Source organism: Gymnoscopelus microlampas (assembly GCF_963454915.1).
Source record: "Gymnoscopelus microlampas genome assembly, chromosome: 6".
In the NCBI taxonomy this organism is placed as follows: Eukaryota; Metazoa; Chordata; class Actinopteri; order Myctophiformes; family Myctophidae; genus Gymnoscopelus; species Gymnoscopelus microlampas.
Window position 1 is genome coordinate 19175619 of NC_139943.1, and position 21817 is coordinate 19197435.

General features: G+C 42.8%; 1 protein-coding gene across 1 annotated transcript in view; it reads left to right on the forward strand.

Moving 5' to 3' along the window:
- The window catches only part of map1ab (microtubule-associated protein 1Ab), a 42694-nt gene extending 27553 nt beyond the window's left edge, over nucleotides 1-15141 (forward strand). Inside the window, exons 4-6 of the mRNA XM_084059468.1 lie at nucleotides 123-12231; nucleotides 12792-13024; nucleotides 14534-15141. Of these exons, the coding sequence (XP_083915594.1) occupies nucleotides 279-12231; nucleotides 12792-13024; nucleotides 14534-14689 (12342 nt within the window). The 5' untranslated portion in view covers nucleotides 123-278 and the 3' untranslated portion in view covers nucleotides 14690-15141. The remainder of the gene's footprint in view (nucleotides 1-122; nucleotides 12232-12791; nucleotides 13025-14533) is intronic.
- The last annotated feature ends 6676 nt before the right edge of the window (nucleotides 15142-21817 follow it).

Genomic DNA, 21817 nt, shown 5'->3' on the forward strand with positions numbered 1-21817 from the left:
CACCCCTTCTCTTCTGACATTGTCTTGTCTGAAAGTAGGGACATTATTTTAGCTGTGTGAATCTTTCATACATCATTCCTGACCTTGTTGTGTCTGGTTGTGTCATATTGTGTGTTCTTCAGGTCAGTGCTTTACTGGGAAGAGCGGCCCCAAAGCAGCAGGCAACACTCACTGTGTCCTGCCGCGGGGACGTGGGCTGGAGCTCCCTGGGACACGAGCAGCATCACTTACGGGATTTATTGGAGTACAGACTGAACTCAGACCCCAAGCTCCCCAAGATGGAGGGCGTTACCGAGTTCACGGAGTACATCTCCGAGACAGTCGACGTGCCCTCGCCATTCGACCTCCTGGAGCCTCCCACCTCCGGAGGCTTCCTGAAGCTGTCCAAACCTTGCTGCTACATCTTCCCTGGAGGGAGGGGTGACTCTGCTCTTTTTGCAGTGAATGGCTTCAACATCTTGGTGGACGGAGGCTCTGACCGGAGGTCCTGCTTCTGGAAGCTGGTCCGACACCTTGATCGCATCGACTCCATTCTGCTCACACACATCGGTGCCGACAATCTCCCCGGCATCAACGGGCTCCTCCAGAGGAAGATAGCTGAGCAGGAGGAGGAACAGTCACAAGGATCAACTAATTACAGTGACTGGATGAAGAACCTAATCTCACCAGAGCTTGGTGTAGTGTTCTTTAATGTGCCAGAGAAGTTACGCATGCCAGAGTCAAATCTCAAAGTCAAACGCAGCATCGAAGAAGCCTCTCTCACACTGCAGTACCTGAACAAACTGGGAGTCAAGCCCGAGCCCCTCTTACGTGTGGTCAGCAACACTATTGAGCCCATCACACTGTTCCACAAGATGGGAGTGGGCAAGCTAGATATGTATGTGCTGAACCCCGTCAAGGAGAGTAAAGAGATGCAGTTCTTAATGCAGAAGTGGGCTGGGAACAGCAAGGCCAAGACTGGTATCATTCTCTCCAATGGGAAAGAAGGAGAAATATCTGTGCCCTATCTGACATCAGTTACAGCTTTAGTCGTTTGGCTGCCAGCCAATCCTTCAGAGAAGATAGTCAGGGTGCTGTTCCCAGGGAACGCACCACAGAATAAGATCCTGGACGGGCTTGAAAAGTTAAAGCACCTTGACTTCTTGCGCTATCCAGTAGCCACACAGAAGGACATTGCCTCTGGGGCTCCGCCCTCTGTCATAAAGCAGACAAAGCTGAAACAAAGAACAGACAGTAAGGAAAGCCTCAAATCATCCCCTAAGACCACTGCAAAGACCTCAAAGAAAGAAAGTGACGTAGTGACTGATGACATATCAGTCACTACAGAGGCAAAGAGTGACTCTGTGAAAGAAAATAAGGTAGAGAAAAAGGAGGAGAAAAAGACAACTAAAACACTCAAATCTAAGACTGACGTGCCTGAAAAGAAGAAACTCTTGAAAGAAAAGTCTGTAAAAAAGCATTCTAAGGAGAGAGCATTGAAAATGGATGAGAAAAAAGACAAAGAGAAGAAAGAGATCAAGAAAGTAAAGAAAGATGACTCAGCTAAGAAAGATGAGAAAAAGGATGGAAAATCCAAGGAAGACAAGAAGAAGGATGCATCCAAACTTGAGCTCAGAAAGATTACCAAGCCTGACCTAAAGCCTCTAACACCAGAGGTCAGAAAGACGCTGCACAAAGCTAAAGTGTCAAGTAAAGCCAAGACCAGTAAGGTCAAAGCAGCCAAGGCAGGGGTTGCTGCCCCTAAGCCAGAGGAAACAACAACCAAAACCATTGAACCTGAACCAGTGGAGAATGGCGCTGTAATTGGTGTGTCAACTACCTCCACTCCAGAGGACCTCACCAAGGACTTTGAAGAACTGAAACATACAGAAGATGTGACAGTATCATCAGAGGAAGTTGAAGGGGTTGAAGCCCCATCAGAGGTAACCACACAAAGTCTTTCCCACGAGGAGAGCAAAACACAAGAAACAGTCTCTGAAATACCACCAGGACTGAAGTCTCCTGAAAAGGAAGCAGCAGCCACAGAAGTTAAAGCGCCTGAGGAAGAATTAGAAGCAGAGGACGCAGAAAAGTTTGAGGATGAGGGAGCAGCCATTGAGGATGAAGAGGAGGAAGAGGAAGAGCAAGAAAAGGCCCACACCATGCAGAGGGAAATGGCAGAGGAGGAAGAGGACATGGGCATAGGAGAGGAAGAAGATGAGGCCAAATGGAAAGAAGAGAAAGACAATGGGCTTGATAGGAAGCATGAGGAGGAGAAAATGGAAAAACCTGACAAACATGCAGCTAATCTGGAAACAAAAGAGGCTCTATCCAAGGATCCAGAAGGAGAGGAAGAGATGGAGGAGGAAGACGCTGTTGAAAAAGCTGAGCTGGAAGAAGTCGAGGATTTGGATGTGATTGCAGATGAGGAGATCAAAGTCAAACCTGAAGATGCTGAGAAACAACAAACGGACCAGGTCATGGAACCTGATGCTACAGTCAAAGATGAGGAAGAGGAAGAGGGATACTTGTCGCATGTGGGAGGAGCCACAGTTCCCATAACCTCAGTTGCCCTTGGAGCTGTGGCAGCAGAACCAATATCTTATATCCAGGATGAGACCATTCCTGGCTACTCTGAAACAGAGCAGACAATCTCTGATGAAGAAATTCACGAAGAGGCGGAGGACAGGATCCCACACCTCCAGTATGACGTTGGTACCTATGACATCTCAGTTCCAGACCAGACAGGCTCCTTTGTAAACATTCACGGCATGAGGGAGATGCAGGCGGCAGCCCTGATGATCGATAAAGGCTTTATACCAGGCGTACAGGAGCAAGTGTCAGTGTTCACTAACATCATTGCTGCTCCATTGGCAGAGGAAGAACATGTGTCTTCAGCAACATCCATCACAGAATACGATAAACTATCCTCGCTCCCCACCTCTATAGCTGAAGACCAGTCTGTAGCATCTGTCACAGCACCTCAAACTGAAGAGACAGTTAAAAGCTCTCTGGCAATGGAATCCACCCATGGCAAAGAGTACCTACATTCTGCTGGGACCATCTCACCTAGTTCTTCTTTAGAGGACGACAAGTGTTTTAAGCCATCTGATGACTCACAGCTCCCTAAGGTCAAGTCCGCTGTCAAGGCCCCTGAAGCTCATGATGATGAGGAGGAGGAAGATGAGGAAGAGGAAGACCAAACTCCAAATGTTGATATTTCACTTGAGAAACTTCAGGAGGCCTATGCTTCACCACAAATCCTCCAAGATAAAGGGAAGATTGAAAAGATCTCTGGTCCAGTATCACCTTTGTCACAGTGTGTCCAGGAAACTGAATCAGCCCAACCATCAGCTAAAGATGAGCCTCTCCTCCCAGTCCCTATTAAAGACATATCATCTGTTACACCAACAAAACCTTTTGGATCTGACTCAATCACGTCAGAGAGTGAAGAGCGTTGCTTTAGTCCAGATGACAGCACTATGAAAATGGCCTCGCCCACACAGTCTGGACCTCCTAGTGCAGCACATTCACCTGCTCCACAGTCACCAGCAGAGGCAAGCAAAGCTAAAGGTTTCCCTGAACTGTCACCTCAACTACAAGAAAAGCTGTCTGACGTAGTCACCCCGCCAGAAGATAAAGAGGTAAAGAAAGATGAAGTACAAATACAGGATAAGACACATGTTGCTGCTGTAGCTACTAAAGATGAAGTTAAAGACATTAAAATGGATACAGAAACAGAAGATAAAATGCAAGAAATACAAGAAAATGTCCCAGATATAGCCAGCAAAGCTGTGGACAATTATCAAACAGAATTGGATGATATGACCCAAAAAGCAGTTGATGACATGCAGAATGGCAATTTTTACCAAGCAGATACTCCATCTTTGGATAAGCCTTTAGAAAAGGACAGCCAGGAGACTGTGAGCGACACTTCACCCCTGATGAGCCAACAGAAAGAGACAGTGCCTCACATTACTGGCTCAATAGCAGAGAAAGTTGAGGCACCTATGTTAGGGAAAGACTCACTCAGTGGTGAGAAGGCACCTGGGCATGACGATAAAGAGCTTGAGGACCTTCAAGAAAAAGCACCCAAAGCATCCATGAAGAGACGCTTCCTGGATGTTGACCAAGAGGATAAGGGAGACGACACAGATGAATATGCCTCTGTAGTTAAAGCTATCAAGGAGGAACCAGATAAAGAGAAAGACGCCACTGCTGTTGTGGCCCAAGTCAAAGATGAGCTGGGGCAGAAAGACAAAGGAAGGGAAGATGCCTTGGATGTCAAACCCATCAAAGAAGAGATGATGGAGAAAGAGACAGGAAAGGATGATACCTCTGATATTCCTTCAATCAAAGATGAACAAAAGGTAAACGAAACAGAGAGAGATGAACAGCAGACAATCAAACACGACCATTCACCTGATATGAAACCCCCCAAAGATGTAATAATAGAAGAAGAAATTAAAAAGGATATTACATCTGATCTTAGACCTGTTACAGAGGGGGATGACAAGTTAGTAAAGGAACAACACGCAACAATTGATGCTTCCTCAATCAAACCAACCACAGGAGAAGAAATTACAAGCAAGGACGATAGTTCTGCTGCTAAAATCATCATGGAAAAAGAAGAAAGGGACAGCAAGGCAGGTAAAGATGATACTCTTATCCTCAAACCAACCATAGAAGAAGGAAAAGAGAAATATACAAGTAAAGATGATTCTTCTTCTGTCAAAGCCACCATCAAGGAAGACAATGAGCTAGCAGTGAGCATAGATGCTACTTCTACTCTCCTATCATCTGAGGAAGAGCAGAAAGATGTGAAAAAGGAAGATATTGATATTAAGCCCATCATGACACAGGAAACTGAGAAAAAGAGTAGTCCAGATGATACGTTTGCTTCTAAACCCTCTATAGAAGAAAAGCTGAAAGATGATACAACCACCGGTAAACCAACCAAGACAGAGGTAGAGGAAAAGAGTAAGGAGGACAGTCTTCCTGTGACTCTTGCCAAGGAAGAAGAACTCCAGCGAGACCTGAGTAAAGAAGATACTTGTGTTTTCAAACCCTCCATGGAAGACGAGGAAAAAAAGGTGACGACAGATGATACTTGTGCTATTGAATCAGCCAAAGAAGATACAAAGGAAGACATCATTTCCTCTCTGAAGTCCACCAGTGAAGAGCTAGAGAAAGACACAAGTAAAGTTGATACCTCTGTTGTAAAATCTACTACAGAAGAAGTAACAGACGAAACGAAAAAAGATAGTTCTACTGTCACTGAAGTCACTGTGGAAGAATTAACAGAAAAGAAAACTTCCACTGATAAACAAACTGTAGTTAAAGAGGATACTCCCACTGTCCAATCAGACACAAAAACAGAGAAAGAGAGCGATAAAGACAATTCTTGTGATGTTAAGCCCACCAATGAGGGAGAAGATGAGAAAACATTGAACATAGCTGATATTTCTGTTATTACACTTACTAACAAAGAAGAAACAGAACTAGATCTTACAGAGGATACTTCTTTAACAACCACCAAGGAAGACAAACCAAGCAAAGAGGATTCTTCTGTTGCCAAGCCAACCAAGGAAATGGCAGAAGAAAAAGATGTTAGTAAGGATGACACATCTGCCGCAAAACCCACCATAGAAGAAACTGTCAGTAAAGATGACTCTCATGCCACCAAACCAACCGAGGAAATGGCTAAAGACATAAAGGAGGCTGCTGGAAAAGACATCGGATTAGAAGAACAGATCACAGTGATGAGTAAGGATGAAACATCTGGTGTAAAAATCAGCATGGAGACTTCTGATGTGAAGCCTATCAAAGAAGAAATGGAAACCTCATTAGATGAGGGCTCTAGTATCACACCCACCAAAGAGGAAAGACAAAAGGACGAAAAGGAAAAAGTAAAGGATAAGAGTGATATTTCTGATATTGAATCTGTCCCAGGTGTGAAGGAGGAAAGAGAGCCAGTAAAGGAGGATACAGCAGTTATCATATCAACAGAAAAAGAAGACATACAAAAGGAGGGACAGGAAGGAAAAGGGGACATTGAACCTCTCAAGATGGATGACAACAAAGAAATAGGTGATTTTAAACCTATTACAGATGAAAAGAAAGATAAGAAAATTGAGATGGAAGAGGGGGCGAGAGAAACAGACAAGGATACAGTTGATGTTGAGGAGGTGAAAACAGCAGAAAACAAAGCAGAGAGCGAGAGGGGAGAGAAAGAAAAACAGGGTGAGGATGAGAAAAAACAGACAGAAAGAGATGATCGACCCATGCCTGAACCGAGCACAGAGGAGAACAAAGAAAAACAGCTTCCTTTGTCTGAAGCCTTGAAACTGAAGAGTGAAATTGAGATGATTAGCGAGGCTGCTGCAGTTAGCAGGCTAGCAGAAGATACATCTGATAAGCTCCAGGAAACACAGAAAGAAAAGGATGACTCTGATGCTACTCCCATAAAAGAGGAGCAAAGCTGTAAAGAAACGATTGCAGCTCCATCAATTGAAAACAAGGAGGAAAGAGAGGAAGGTAAAGCTTCTACCACCGTCCATGACACACAGAAAAAGGAACAGGAAAAAGATCAACAAGTTCAAGTCATCAGCAGTCAGGAGGAGAGGATGGAGAGAGAGAAAGATGACACGCACATTGCTGAAGTGAGTAAAGAACAGAAAATGGAGAAAGAACAGGAGAAGGAAAAAGAATGTGCTGAGATGGATGACTTCAAAGGTGAGAAGACGAAGAAGAAGACAGATGATGTGTGTGAGGTTAAGGTGAAAGAGAAGGATGATGATATCACAGAGACAAAGGCAGACCAGGAAGATTCACTTGAGGCTGACCACACCAAAGAGGAGAAATGGGAGAAAGAGGAGCTTCAGGAGAAGGCTGCCATACAAACTGCAGCATCAGCATCAGGAGAACCACTGCTGGCATCAAAGTCAGATCACAAACCAGCCTTTGTGGTTCATTCTTCTGATGAAGACAGGGAGGTAGAAGAGGAAGAGGACATGTGCATGGGTGGGGCAGGCTCCAGACCGCTGTCAATTGAACCCTGTCACTCAGAACATGATATTACCTCGACAGACCTAGTCTCATCTCAAACACCACAGCAGGTGTCTGGTGACCAAACTAAGGAGGTTATCTCTGAGAAGATAACAGTGAGCATTCCAACTCTTACAATGCAGGAACCTTCTATTGATGATGATATAAAAGAGCATGGGATAGACAAACCTACTATCTTGCCTGAAATGGATGATAAGAAAATGGATGATAAGAAAATGGATGATAAGAAAATGGATGATAAGAAAATGGATGATGATAAGAAAATGGATGATAAGAAAATGGATGATAAGAAAATGGAAATTATATCTGAAGCACCTTCCCAGTCAGATTCAACAATTACATTAACTTCATCAAAGGATGAACTAACGTCTAGCACATTAATTTCTAAGGAACAACCGGTTTCTGAGAGGGCCAAAGAGGAACCAGTCCTAGAATCCATCTCTGCAGAAAAAATACCTATGTTTTCCACAATATCCAGCACAGACAGCCAACACATGAGTTCAACACTTTCAAGCACGGACAGCCATGGCAGCGTGGGGGAGCCGTCCCAACTTGACAAAACAACAACAGCTTTGACAAGCCCAGCAGTCACTACAGATGACAAAACAATGCAGGCATCTCAGAAAGAAGCTGAGAAACCACACAAGGAAGCAGAGAGGGAAATGGAAGGAGAGCGAGAGGTAGCTTCTCCAGGGTTACAGCAACCATGTTCATATTTTATGTTGGATAAAGATTCTGACAACATTTCTGGAGATGCACCATCAAGTGATGTTGATGGTGCAAAATCAGACAGTTCTGTTGCAAAAGCAGAGGGCACTGACAAAATAGCTCCGGAGAAGGAGACGATCAGTGGAAGCCTAGACGGAGAGATGCAGCTTGTTGGAGCGTCTAAATATGATCCATACGAGAAACCTATCCTGAAAGACCATGATTCAGACTCGAGAGAAGGAAGTGAGATGTCTGTAGGGTCTGATCGCGCCTCTGATATTGGCTCTGATGATAACAGGAGAGCGAGCCCAACAGAGTCTGGAGGGGCCATGTATCTCCTGGATGAGCATTACAAAGAAGAACCACTGTCGTTCAGTAGGGTTGACTACAGCCCCACATCCCTCACAGAGAGCGAACGAAGCAGCCATCACAGTCCAATTGCCTCCCCTGAATATGAAGACAGAGAGAAAGGCCAAGAAGAAGAGAGAGAAAGAGAGGAAAGACCAGACACACCTTATGTGGAAAAGAGCTGTGCCGCTTTAGATGTGCCAGACAACAAAATGAGCCAAGCTGCAGAGTCCTGCTCCTATACCGCTGGTCCGAAAGAGGACAAACCTGAAAGAACAGAGAAGGAGAAAGAAGAGAAGATGGAGAGTTCTCCTCAACCATCTGCAGGAGACAAGGTTTCTACCAGCATAAATACACAATTACCAGATCCATCACCAAGACAGGAAACACCCTCACACCTCGGTGATCAAGCCTCTACTACTTCCATACCATTGGGTGATTACCCTGAGAGAAAGACAACGGAGAAAGAGAAAGATAGAGAAACGGCCTCTGAGTCAATGAAAGACAAGAGGGAAACTTCTGACAGTGAAAGAGAAGGGTCTCCCTCGGGCAGGTACTCGCCAGCAGAGAAAGATATCCTACCCCCGCAAGTTTTGCCTGCAGAGAAGGAAGACAAAGGCAGTGTTTCAACATCTGCTGCTGCACTTTCAGGAAGTCAAATAGATGACAATGTTCTTGCTTCAGAGAACAGTCAGATGGCAATCTCAGCCACCAAGTCTATGTTAGATTTTCCAGAAAGGGGTGCTACTCCATCTGGCATGGTCGATAAAAGGCTACTTGTTGAAGGTGAAGATTTTACTGTTGATGGTGATGATGAGGATGATGAGGATGAAGAAGAGGAGGAAGAAGATGAAGAGGAGGTCAGCGATGTGGATATGGAGAAAGGTGCCAGAGAGCAATCCGAAAAAGAGATCTGTAGGGGTACATCTGACATGAGTTCCAGCTCTCAGTTAGTGGACAAGGATGACTCCAACAAAACATCTCAATCAGTCCCTCTTAAAGATGACAGAATATCTACTGATACAGCTGATCATCCATCCACTTCCATACTCAAGACAAAAGAAGATGACTTGCATGAAAAGGCACAATCTCCTGAAACAATTCTTCCCCCAAAAGAAGAAATATGTCAAACGGATGATGCAGCAACCCCTAAACTACCAAAGAAAGAAGATGTAGATAAAAGCACTCCAGCATCCGAACCAAGTCCCCTGAAAAAGGAGGAAGTGAGTGTAACTAAATCAGTCGTCAGCACCACTTCTAAACTTCCCCAATTGACAAAAGAGGATGACATAGACCAAAAAAGTTCAGCACCTGACCTAATCTCTGTCAAAAAGGATGAAATCTGCATAACTACATCAGCTACATCAGCTAAAACTGATGAAACACAGAAAGAAACACAGAAAGAAACACAGAAAGAAACACAGAAAGAAACAGATGCAACCGAAAGGCATTCCACACCTGAACCAGTCTGTCTCGAAAAACAGGAAAGCTGTGCACCTGAATGTGAGCATGCTACCTCCTCTCATGTCCTAGAGTCAGAGAGAGAAGACAAAGAGCAAACATCTGTGTCACCCGAACCAAGCGTCCTGACAAAGACAGAACTCTGTCAGCCAATCACAACAAAAGCCTTGACCAGCAGCCCTGTGCCTCCAGAAACAGCAGAAGCTTCATCTAGTCCTACAATGAGTGCTTCCCCTCTCCTAGCAGGCAGTTATGCTGATATAGGACAGAATGAATCTGGTGGATATCCTTCTGAGTCGTCCGAGTATTCTGTCAGTGAGGACAGTCTTGAAGTTTCAGGCGTCTCTCTGCTGTCCAAGCTCAGTGTGGACAAAAGTTCCAAGCAAGGGGCCATTGAAGCTGAAGCACCAACTCCAAGTTCAGATGAGAGGCTAACCCCTGGTGGCACCAAAAAAATGGAGGAAGCTACATCATCTGTCCATACACACACTACTGCAGGATACTCTTCATCATCATACTCCTCTCTATCATACAGCTACTCTTCAGCTTCCTCAACCTCTGTGCCTGTTATCCAGCCACTTGGAGAACAGCATGAGACCTCAAAGACAATATCAAGTTCTACTCTGAAGCATGAATCTCATAGCACTTTGGTGAAAGATGAACACAAGTCTACAATGTCAAGCTGTGGCGGGCTGCTGAAGTATGAGTACTTGGAAGTGATGGAGAAGCCTGGAACAGATACTTCCAAGTTTTCAAATGACTCTTTACCCGGTCAGTTTGAGGAGACTAAATCACCCCCTGCAGCCGTGTCTGCCACTGCCAAAGATATAGTAGAACAGCAGCACACCTCAGGTCCTGAAACAGAAAAGAAGCAGAGCAGCACTGATAGTTTTAATACTGTAGAAACCAAGATCACAACATCCATTACAACATCCCAAAGTACAGAACAGGTAAAACCATCAGGAGCTATCGTTGAAGTGTCTCCCCTGAAAAGCGCTGACTGCACGGACAGGGAATCCCAAGAGTCAACTGAAAGCAAGGAGGTCTCTGACAGAATTGAAATCGAGGATAGTACACTCCCCTGCCACGTTGAATGTTCAAAGACCACAACAACTCAACAGAAAGACCATGTCTCATCTGTGACTGAGTCCTGTGTGGTAGAAAGTGTCACACATACCACTGAATCAAAGACAGTTACCACAACCTCTACTACCACAGTGTCTCAACAGGGCTCAGGGGTTAGACCTCAAGAAGCCTTGTGTGACACCACGCCAGACCTGCCTCAAACAGAGAGCTTAAAACAGCAGGAGAAGAAGAAAGATGAAGAGGTTAAAAGCCTGAAGGAAGACACTAAGGTGACCGAACAAGAACAAAAGGAGGTAAAAGAGGCATCTGAAAAGACAAAAGTAACTGAAGAAAAGATTGAAGAAAAGGGGAAAGTGAAGAAGGAATCTGAAGAGGAGCCACAGAAAGACAGCAAAGTGGAGGAAAAGAAAGTCACATCTGATCCAATGAAAAATGACAAAGAGGAGGGATTGTCTGAAAAACTGGAGCAGAAGACCTTGGAGATACCCCAGGGGAGACTAGATGTGAGGAGAAAGAGCAGCATCTCGGACTGGGAGCTCCTCCAGAGACCTGATGACTACCCAAGTGCCCCTCCCCCAGGTTATGGTGATGATGAGGACGATGAACACCACACCGAAACATCCAGCAAAGCAGACCGCCAATCTGACCGCCCCACTGACTTGCAGATGGGAGCCACCTCCTCCTCGTTCTCCCCTCCGGGATACTCCTCCTGTGAGTACAAACACCGCAAAGGAGAACTGTCTCCATCCTTCATCAACCCCAGCCCCCATCCGCTGTCCAGTGATGAGGGCGAGGCGGAGGACAAACGAAGTGACCACTCCTGCGAAGGGGACGAGGATGACCGCGAACAACACTCGGTGAAGAGGAGGTCGCACAAGCAGAGGCGCTCCCACCCTCCCCAGAGTCACCCTGGGGATGGTGGTCAGGGCTCACATCAGTTGCCTGGCACCACGTCACCTGGGATGGGTGTGGTGACATTAGCTGGAGAGGAGACACCGCCGACATCAGCCAGCGAATCCTTGCCTTCGCAGTCAGACTCTGACGTACCTCCAGAGACAGAGGAGTGTCCATCAGTGTCAGCTGAAGGAAACTTGGATTCAGACGAAGATGCCGAACATCTCCCTGTAGACAAGCAATCTGCATCTGGTGCTGGCGGAGGAGGCCACCACCCACCATCACCACAATCAAGCCAAAAAACCCATGACCCACTACCCGCCCCAATGAAAGACCCTGTCCCCGACCCCCCCCACCCAGACGTGTGCATGGTAGACCCTGAGGCTCTTCTCAACGACCTCAGTGGCACAGAGAAACTCCTCAAGAAGGAGCACAAGACCACCAAGGTCCTCAGAAAGGGCAAGACCAAATCCGCTTCACCTGCTCGGAAGGGAGAGGTCAGGAGGAGGTCATCCACTCCAGTGAAGCAGGCCTCTAAGGAATCAGCCTCGCCCCGTTCAGGCTCACTGAAGAGGAAAGACTCAGAAAGGAGTTCCAGACTGGCCAAGATGTCGGAGACCCAGGGGTCCAAGAGTGAAATCCACAGCCCTGGGAAAGGCCTGGTGAACGGGGTCAAGAACAGTTCAGGTGTGCAAACAACTCAAGAGCTATCTGTATCAGATATCAGTGGTCGTTATATCATACTTCTCACTGTAGTGTTAACATCAGTGTGCAGCCTTGTGTTTTTATAGCCTACTAAAGTGAAGAGTTCACCAACTAAAAAAAATGTCTAAAAAGCTAAACATTATGTAATAGGCCAGAATGTTCTATTCTACAAAAATACCTAATGGCATAATAGCTCTTTTCTAAAAACAAAACCATTAACTCCACTTATATTTTTCACTTTATTGACACTGACATGAAAGCTGTGAGACAGAAATAGAGAAGTATTTAAATTCTCAATTACTACAGCAGAGGCTGTGCCGCTTCTTGCACTGAACCTGGCCAAAGTGGTTTGAACTGTTTGGTAAAGCTAAAAAGGAACATTTAAAATGATTGTTAGAGGCAGAATTGGTGAGGGACATTGTATACCTATTGTATATTTACTGAAAGAGGCACTACAGGAGTCACCAAAATCAGCAGGGTTCATTCTGCAATCTACCCATTAGATTCGCCTCATGCTGACTTCCATCCCGGTTGTACTCCAGGTAACAATACCCAGAAGGCCAGCTCAGCCGTGCCACCCGGACCTCCCATTTACGTGGATCTGGCCTACGTGCCCAACCACTGCAGTGCCAAGAATGTAGACCAGGAGTTCTTTAAGAGAGTTCGGGCTTCATACTACGTGGTGAGCGGCAATGACCCAGGAAGCGGCGAGCCCAGCCGTGGAGTCTTAGATGCCTTGCTGGAGGGCAAGGCTCAATGGGGATCCAATCTGCAGGTAAGTTCTCTTTTTTCCATCTGTCTGTTAATTTCCCCACAATTGTATTGCTTTCTGAAGGCAAATGTGTTCAATATTCATGTTCTGAACACGTTTGTGGCTTCAGTATCAATGCATGGAGGAAAATAACACAGCAGTAAGAGAATAGACAGTATTGTGTATCTATTCTACATTTTTACCAGCTTGTCATCTTATATTCCGATGTCTGTAATGGTGAATCTTTTTTACATTTTAATTTAATTCAAACACATTAAGGGAGACTGTTGGCAGTCATAGTCAGTCAGCTGTGGGAAGCCATATGGTCTGTGTTTATCCAAATTGTATTTTCATCCTGGGGTCTTCTGTGTGTTTCAGTAACAACCTCTGCTCATCCCTCACCTGGTTCACTTGTAAAGTGTTTTGATGAAGACCTTTATAGCATCTGCAAATGTTTTTTTGGAGGGGAAGCTGTGATCAGCCTTTTATGACTCAACAGATTGCTGAGCCCATAGAGACTCAGATTCATGACTGTCTGTCAAATCAGTTTGTCACTTACTACAGTAAATGAAAGACTGAACCAAAGTGAAGAATTTCTTTCTAAAGCACTCTTGTGTCTTTTCCCCCTCAATATTTAAATAATATAAATGAATGGTAACATATCTGTTACCATTAATGCTTCTTGAGAATGTTGATGATTTATCAAAAACAAAAAGATTTCATATTCATAATAGATTTGATCCCGTGGGGAAATGCAGAGATCACAGCCTGCAGTAAACAGGAAAGGTACATGTACTGTAAGAGTAGAGGGACACAACTAAGATTAATAAAGACTTTAGGTCTGATCTAGCCATCTGCTCTTGGACTGATGAGATTCACAGACAATTAATAAATAGAAGTGTAATATAGGTCTATAGTATAATGTACAAACTATCACCAGTAATACGATCTTTCGTAAATAATTACTTGATGTTTATACTGTAGTTGATATTCAAAAAGTACAGATGAGAACATTTGCCACACAGACGTCACTGATTCAGCACGAGCCCAGAGAGAGAAGAATTTAAATGATACTTCTTCAGCAATCATATTAACAAAGTGTATCCAGTTTTTTTAATGGAAGACAAAGACAGTTAAAACAAATATTTTTCCAATAATACTCCTCCACTGTTCTGCTCCATTGCTGGATATTTCATTTGTGGAATGCAACATTTCAAATGTCAAAATGTTGCCTTTTTTCATTTATGTCTGGCCCAGCTACTGACTCACTCACATCACTCTTATTATCTTAAAGGACAATGTTTTATGTTTTGGCTTTTTAAGTAGGCCTACGTAAGTACTTAAGTTGCCTACTTACTTGTTTACTTACTTACTCTGAACTTAGCCAATGTTATGCAGTTCAACGCACGCACGCACGCACGCACGCACGTCACTCATATGGGCACAAGCAGCGATTAAAGTTAAGTTTGTGTTGTTTTTTCTCTTCCTTCTTTACCAATCCCCCAACCCCACCCCCACCTCCTTCTCCACCAGGTAACTCTGATTCCAACCCATGACACGGAGGTGACCAGAGACTGGTATCAGCAGACCCATGAGAGGCAGCAAGACCTGAACATCATGGTGCTGGCCTCCAGCAGCACCGTGGTGATGCAGGACGAGTCCTTCCCCGCCTGCAAGATCGAGTTCTAAAAAAACCTCTTCTCCTTCCTGCTCCTCAAGCTCTTCTCTACTTTTCATCTCCTCTACTGCAGTGGTTCTCAACCTGTAGGTCGGGACCCCCGGGGGGAGGTCACCACATGATTTTGGGGGGGTCCCCAGATGACAGTGAAGTGACAATTTAAGGACTTTTAAGAATAAACAAACTATACTATAAAAACTGGTCAAACATTGGCCGAATTGTCAAATAACCCTAGCCTGGCAACCCACGACCGGGAGGGTTTAAGGCTAAAATAATATAAGAAAGAGGCAAACATTTTGAAAATAGCCGATATACAAGCTCCGAGCTTGTAGATCTGCTATTTTCACAATATTTATCTGTGGAACCGAGTCAAACTTAGTGTAATTCCTCAACTCCTATAATTCCAAGTGTTTGTCAGGGTGGGGGGTCCCCATTTCAAATATGATTATTTTGAGGCGTCCCCAGTTCAAATATCATTATTTTGGGGGGTCGCGGCCTGAAAAGGTTGAAAACCAGTGCTCTACTGGTCCACTAGCCCCCCCCCTCTCTCTCTCTCCCTCTCGCTCTCTCTCTAACCTCTTGATGAGCAGGAAACTCAGTCATGTTGTAACCACACACAGCAGGATCCATGCTTTCTGTGACAAAAGGTGTTGTAATGTTTGTGTTTATTTGATTCTGGCTTTGAATGAACCCAGTTTGCATGAGCCATGGGTTGGATGTAGTCCTGCTACCTGCCTCCCTCCCACCACTCACACACACACACACACACACACACACACACACACACACACACACACACACACACACACACACACACACACACACACACACACACACACACACTTCATAAGTTCATATACTAGGACGTGTGATTAATTGATGACACATTCTATTTGATAATGGACATTTTTAGTGATCATAGTGATCAGAACACTTTAAAGCAGACATTCCCTAGCATCTAGCAGGCGAAGAGACATCTCTCTCCCAAAATGAAAGACCATTGTTTGCACTTAATTAACAGTTGCATTTAAGTTACTGTTAAGATTGGCTCTAGACATGATGAAATATCTCCCTTGAACGGCATAATCTTCTGATCCAAAGGGCCAAAACAAGTGCCAAACACAGTCAACCATGATCCAATGTTAATTCACTCACTCAACTAAACAAAACATGCAGAATAATTATTCAGAGATGAACGATTTGTTGATCTCTTGTTTATACGCAGTGCGATGAGATTTGGTAGTACATTGTTGTTGTTGATTATATTTCTTTAGCCGGGGCTTTTGTTTTCTGTGAGGTTTTACATAGAGACATGATCTCTGTTGCATAAGATACTGCTGTATGCAGGGCTGACTATAGAGTACTAAAGTATAATACTGTCTGGTTTAAACTCAATAACTACTCCAACTGATGCTACCCTGTCGTTTGCTGTCGTAAAGTTTTAGGAGGTGTGTGAAGTCGCCACTATTCTTCAAAGAACTAGCTTCTCCTCAGACCTGTTCCCCTCGGCTTTCATGAACTTAGCTGGCGCATGATGCTTGCATTTTCTTGCTTGGGCTCTCTCTCTCTCTGTGACAGTTTAGAGAATTTGCATAGGATTAAATGAAATCCTTTGGCTTAGCCAGTGGGGAATGTGTCGTAGTGTAGCTAGGTTTGAGATAGTTCTGGCTGTGTGTAAAAATGCTAAATTGAACGTAAATAAATACTGTAGGCACCAGGCAAAGGGATGACATTCCTATATTATCACCCATACTTCATCTCTGCTGGATGTAATGGTTGTTTTTCTTTTTGAATTATCTTAAGACATGGTCTTTGTTGGCTGTATGTAGTCAAGTATACTACTAGGATAAAGATTTCTATATGAAACATAGAGGTTATGATGTAACTAAATGATCTATTTTGTGAATTATGATACATTAGTATGATGATGAGTTGAATGATGCTTGTTTGGTTCTGCAGGAATGTAGAGAGGATTATTAGTAGCCCATGTTCATGACTTTTTCTTTTTCTTCTCCTGTTCAGTTAGAATGCATTTTCTGCGTAGATGTAATTTTGAGTGAAGGAAAGACTTTTGACAAATGTAGCAATGGGGAGCATGTCCGATGCTCGTGTGAATGTGTGATTTCCACTGGGGAACCTATCCATTAGGGCTTGTATTTATTCTCCCCAAATAAATCTTCACTAATTGTGTTGCGGTAGGCCGTTCTCATGTGCCTTTAGAATGTGGTATTAGGTCAGGCAGGAAAACATTTTGAAGACCTCAAGTCAGCCATTTTGAAATAAAGCCTGGAACCAGGGTAGACGACGGTAGAAACTGAACTCATTACGCCTCAGACTCTAACATCACCAGTCATGGGTGCAACTTACTGTATCAAACCATGATTGATTGTGAGTGATGTAGCCTACTGTATATTGAAATAGCATACGCTTGTGTCCCATAACCCTAATATAATGCAGAGAAAACTATATTAAATCAGTCTGAATGTCAAGAGCAAAGTATTGCACCAAACCAGAATGCACTTTCCAGAGGTTGTGGAACGGATTAGGAGGTGTTTCTGTCTAATGAGAGAAGCGCAGATGGAACTCGTGTTATCATGTTTTTCAAGTATCTAGGTAGAAAATAAAGCACTGTACGTGTTTTTAAAGGAGGACTATTATTGTAATTGTTGACTTTTTAACCCCAATGAAACCCCAAAATAATATTTACTTAATGAATGTGAAGATGATAGTTGTATCAGGTACAGTTCTGGAATGTCTTACGAGTTCGTTTTTTTTTTTTTGTAATACAAAGACAAGAAGCTAGTTTTGATGATGCAGCATAGTTCATTGCCTAATGTGCTTGACAGTCAGTTTTCAGTTCAAATGTATGAATCATTAACAACTTTATTCTTTGTCATGTGTAGTGGGGCTCGATACTGTATATACAGTAGCCCACACACACACACACACACACACACACACACACACACACACACACACACACACACACACACACACACACACACACACACACACACGTTCATTTGTGCTGAATTAAGTTATGCTTAATTTCTGTTTACATGTTTCTCTTCATAATTGTTCTATGCATTTCTGCTAACTTCACTTATTCGCTAATTTAGCTAGGTAGCTAGGGGCTGGGCTGGATAGGTGGAGCAGACTGGGGGAAACTCAAAAATAAGGTACAAAAAAACAACAATAGTTCAATATTATAGGCTTCATGATCATACTGTACAATGACCATGTGAGGGCCAAGTGCCAGTATGAGATACAGGATTCAAGGACAGAGATGGAAGAGGTTTTTCCAATTCCATCGAGTCTGTCTATTTGGATCAGTCATAAGAGGTTAAATACCACATCTACTGTCTGGATCCTTCAGAACTCAAGTCAGACAGTATTGTAACCGATACTGTATCTACTATCAGCCCACACACTCTTTTTTTAGGCCCAGCCCTCCTCTCCACCATTACCACCATGATAAGATGAGTTACAAGGCTGCTAATGTTTCTCAGTATTGTGCTTGGCTGTAGACCTGCTATGGTATGCAACCTCATGCCTATTGCTGCTGCTGCTGCTGCTGTCAGGTTAAAAAAAAAAAAAGTAATAATGTGCCTGCAATACCGGCAAGGTATGGAAAACATATTGGATATTCTTTCATTGCCTTTCTTTCAAGCTCCTTTGAACACTTTCAAAGACAAGTACATTAATGAGAATGTAAATATTGAATTCAAGCGTTTTTCTTTTTACCTGACAACAGTCATATAAGTTACTGAGGTAGATGTAGCCTACTGTAGATTTTGTTCCTCATTGTGAGGGAAGTCTTGACAGGTTCAGGCAAAGGATGCTTGTTAAACTGCTGGGTACGCACAAGTACACACTCACAACCTAGTATGGAAGAAGTGCATACTTCTTTTGAAGGCGCACAGAGGACGATGACATTTTGTAAGAATTAGCTCTTGGTAATCACAGCCAAGCATTTGTGAATCAACTATTCAAGCAGAAACGTCTAGTCCTCCCCATCTGGGCTGTGTATGATGTATTAATAATTGCACAGATTTCCAAAAAATCCAGAATGAAGCTTTCTAAGTGTGTGAAATGGGTTTTTCTGAATGGTTTCTCATGTGTTTTGTTGGATACATTATTTTATGTTATGGCGTCCCTGAGAAGCCAGTGTTCGTCTGTCTGTGTGATTGTACTGAAGCCGAATGCACTATAGATGGTAATGTATTTTTCTGAATGTAGAGTTCCTACTTACTATGAAGGCTGCTGGATTAATATAATAAAAACAACAAATACATTCACACCGACAGAGACAGAAATCAGTTTAAGGACAGATTGAAAGTGGGCAAACATTGTATTGTGATTCTGTTGTCACTTAAGGCTAATTTATACGTTGACGAGGTACAATATAAATGATCCTTTACAGTTCTGTCCCAGTGAGAGGGTGGAAAGTTCATAATGTTTTGATGTTTCAGAAAGCTAGAGAGGTCCCACTCAAACCAACACTAAGACAAAACAGTATTAACCACAGCTACAACTTTGTATTTTCCTGAATATGACTTGAAACACATGCAGACTCAAAAGAAATATCATAAAACGCAAGCAAAAACATGTACATTGATGTACTGTATACACACATTTGTGAATATATCTCAAAAGGTATAAATCCTATAAGATATGATTCCTTCTTGCGATACATTGTCTTTTCAGACAATGTACAGACAACTCGACACAACCACTGACTTAGAACAAAATTAAATTAAACCAAGGGATCATTCTGTTTCCAGTCTCATTACCTGCATTGAAAAGAAGTAATCATTGCTCAATGATACAGTTTTCATTCCATCTAATCTCTCTGCATGTGATTGATTTAGTTGATAAACCTGAATGTAATCGTTTAACATGGAAATTATTGTAAGAAAAACAAGCTATTTTAAAGACATACTATATTTGAAAAAAAAAAAGAAAAGCTAATTGTCTTAACTGGTATTGAAATGTCATAATATAATACTGGGCTGTGCTTTTACTCTTTTTACATTTGTTTGTTTTACATTTGTTAGTTTTTTTGCCCTATTATTATCATTATTATTATTATTATTAGCAAATTATTATTATTAATAACAAGTTGGTAAGAAGACATTATACGACTTGTAGTTCAGTTTGATCATAATTTGGGCATTGTAAAACATCTTAGTTATGTTGCACTCCTCCTTCAGTGCAATATTGTGTGTATTCTCTCTCTTTCTCTATCTCTCTGTCTTTAAGTCTACCATGTAACAGTAGAACTGCAGATCCTCTGTAAAGGGAAACAGCCTGGAGATCAATTAAACAACATTGAAATCTCCAAGTGTCTCCTGGCGGTGCTTTTTCTTTCAACGTTATGAGAATTTCTATATAGATATTATATGACCTACAGCAGCAGGGCGCAACAAGAAGATATGTGAGAATATGAAATCAACCCAATATGTACAGTATATCATGAGAACTGGCCATAAAAAAGTTCAAAAACACACACCAAATACTATAATATTTGAAGTGTTTTAAATCTTGTCTTCAAACTGTTCAAACATCAAACCCAGTTTTCAAAGGGTAGCTCAGAAATAGCCTGGCATGGCCAGACTAATATCACTGCGTAGATATTAGTCTGGAATCTCTGTGTGGAACCTGCATTTCCAAGGTTCGGATACAAAAAATGCCTCTGGTGATAAACCTGCATTTGCATACTGGGCCCTGATTGGTGCCCCAGAACTTTGCGGGCAGTGAAATTCAATCACAACTGAGCGGGCCAGACTAATCTGGCGATTTGTCTGGTTTCCAGGCTAGCTCAGAAAAACAAAGGATTATTATTATTAACACATAAATCAACTTAAAACACAGTCAGTATCATGGTCAGTAGTATCATGGTCAGTATCACGTCAGTATCATGGTCAATATCACGGTCAATATCACGTCAGTATCATGGTCAGTATCATGGTTAGTATTATGTTCAGTATCATGTCAGTATCATGGTCAGTATCATGTCAGTATCATGGTCAATATCGTGTCAGTATCATGGTCAGTATCATGGTTAGTATCATGGTCAGTATCATGCCAGTATCACGATCAGTATAATGGTCAGTATCATATCAGTATAATGGTCAGTATCATGTCAGTATCATGTCAGAATAATGGTCAGGGAATGTGGATCTACCACATGCTACTGAGGTCCCTAACATTGTGAATGAAAATTAGATGAAATTAATAAAGTGTAAAAATATGTGTTGTTTTTTCCTTATTATTGTGGGAGAGTGCAATCATCCAATCCACCAAGCAACTCAAAACAAGAGTGAATACCAACAGAAGAATATACAGGAGATTTTTGGGGGGCGCTACCCACACAGTTAGCTGTGTTGCTCATTCCACGAATGCACTATCCTTACAAGTTGTACCTTGTAAAGGTAACTAATCAGGCTTTCCAACTATACAAAATACAATACCAATTGGTATTATTGAAGTGGAGAAATAATCGACTGAAATTAAGTTTTTCTTCAGGAGTTTTAGTAAATTTATTTTTTCACCATTGGGTCACTACCGAAACGAAAGTTGGTCACTACCGAAACGAAAGTTAAATCCGAAAAAATCACTAAGTGTGGAGGCCAAAATCGTCCCCCCGAAAACCTGTTAGGAGTACGTTTCAGGCAATTTAGTGTTGATTGGTAGTACTTTGTAGTGACTTTTTTTGGTCCCTAACATTCATCGAGCTCTGGACTTAGTAAATGTATTTTTTCACCATTGGGTCACTACCGAAACGAAACCGAAACGAAAGTTAAATCCGAAAAAATCACTAAGTGTGGAGGCCAAAATCGTCCCCCCAAAAACCTGTTAGGAGTACGTTTCAGGCAATTTAGAGTTGATTGGTAGTACTTTGTAGTGACACTTTTTTTGGTCCCTAACATTCATCGAGCTCTGGACTTAGTACATTTATTTTTTCACCATTGGGTCACTACCGAAACGAAAGTTGGTCACTACCGAAAAAAAAGTTAAATCCGAAAAAATCACTAAGTGTGGAGGCCAAAATCGTCCCCCCAAAAACCTGTTAGGAGTACGTTTCAGGCAATTTAAAGTTGATTGGTAGTGACTTTTTTTTTGGTCCCTAACATTCA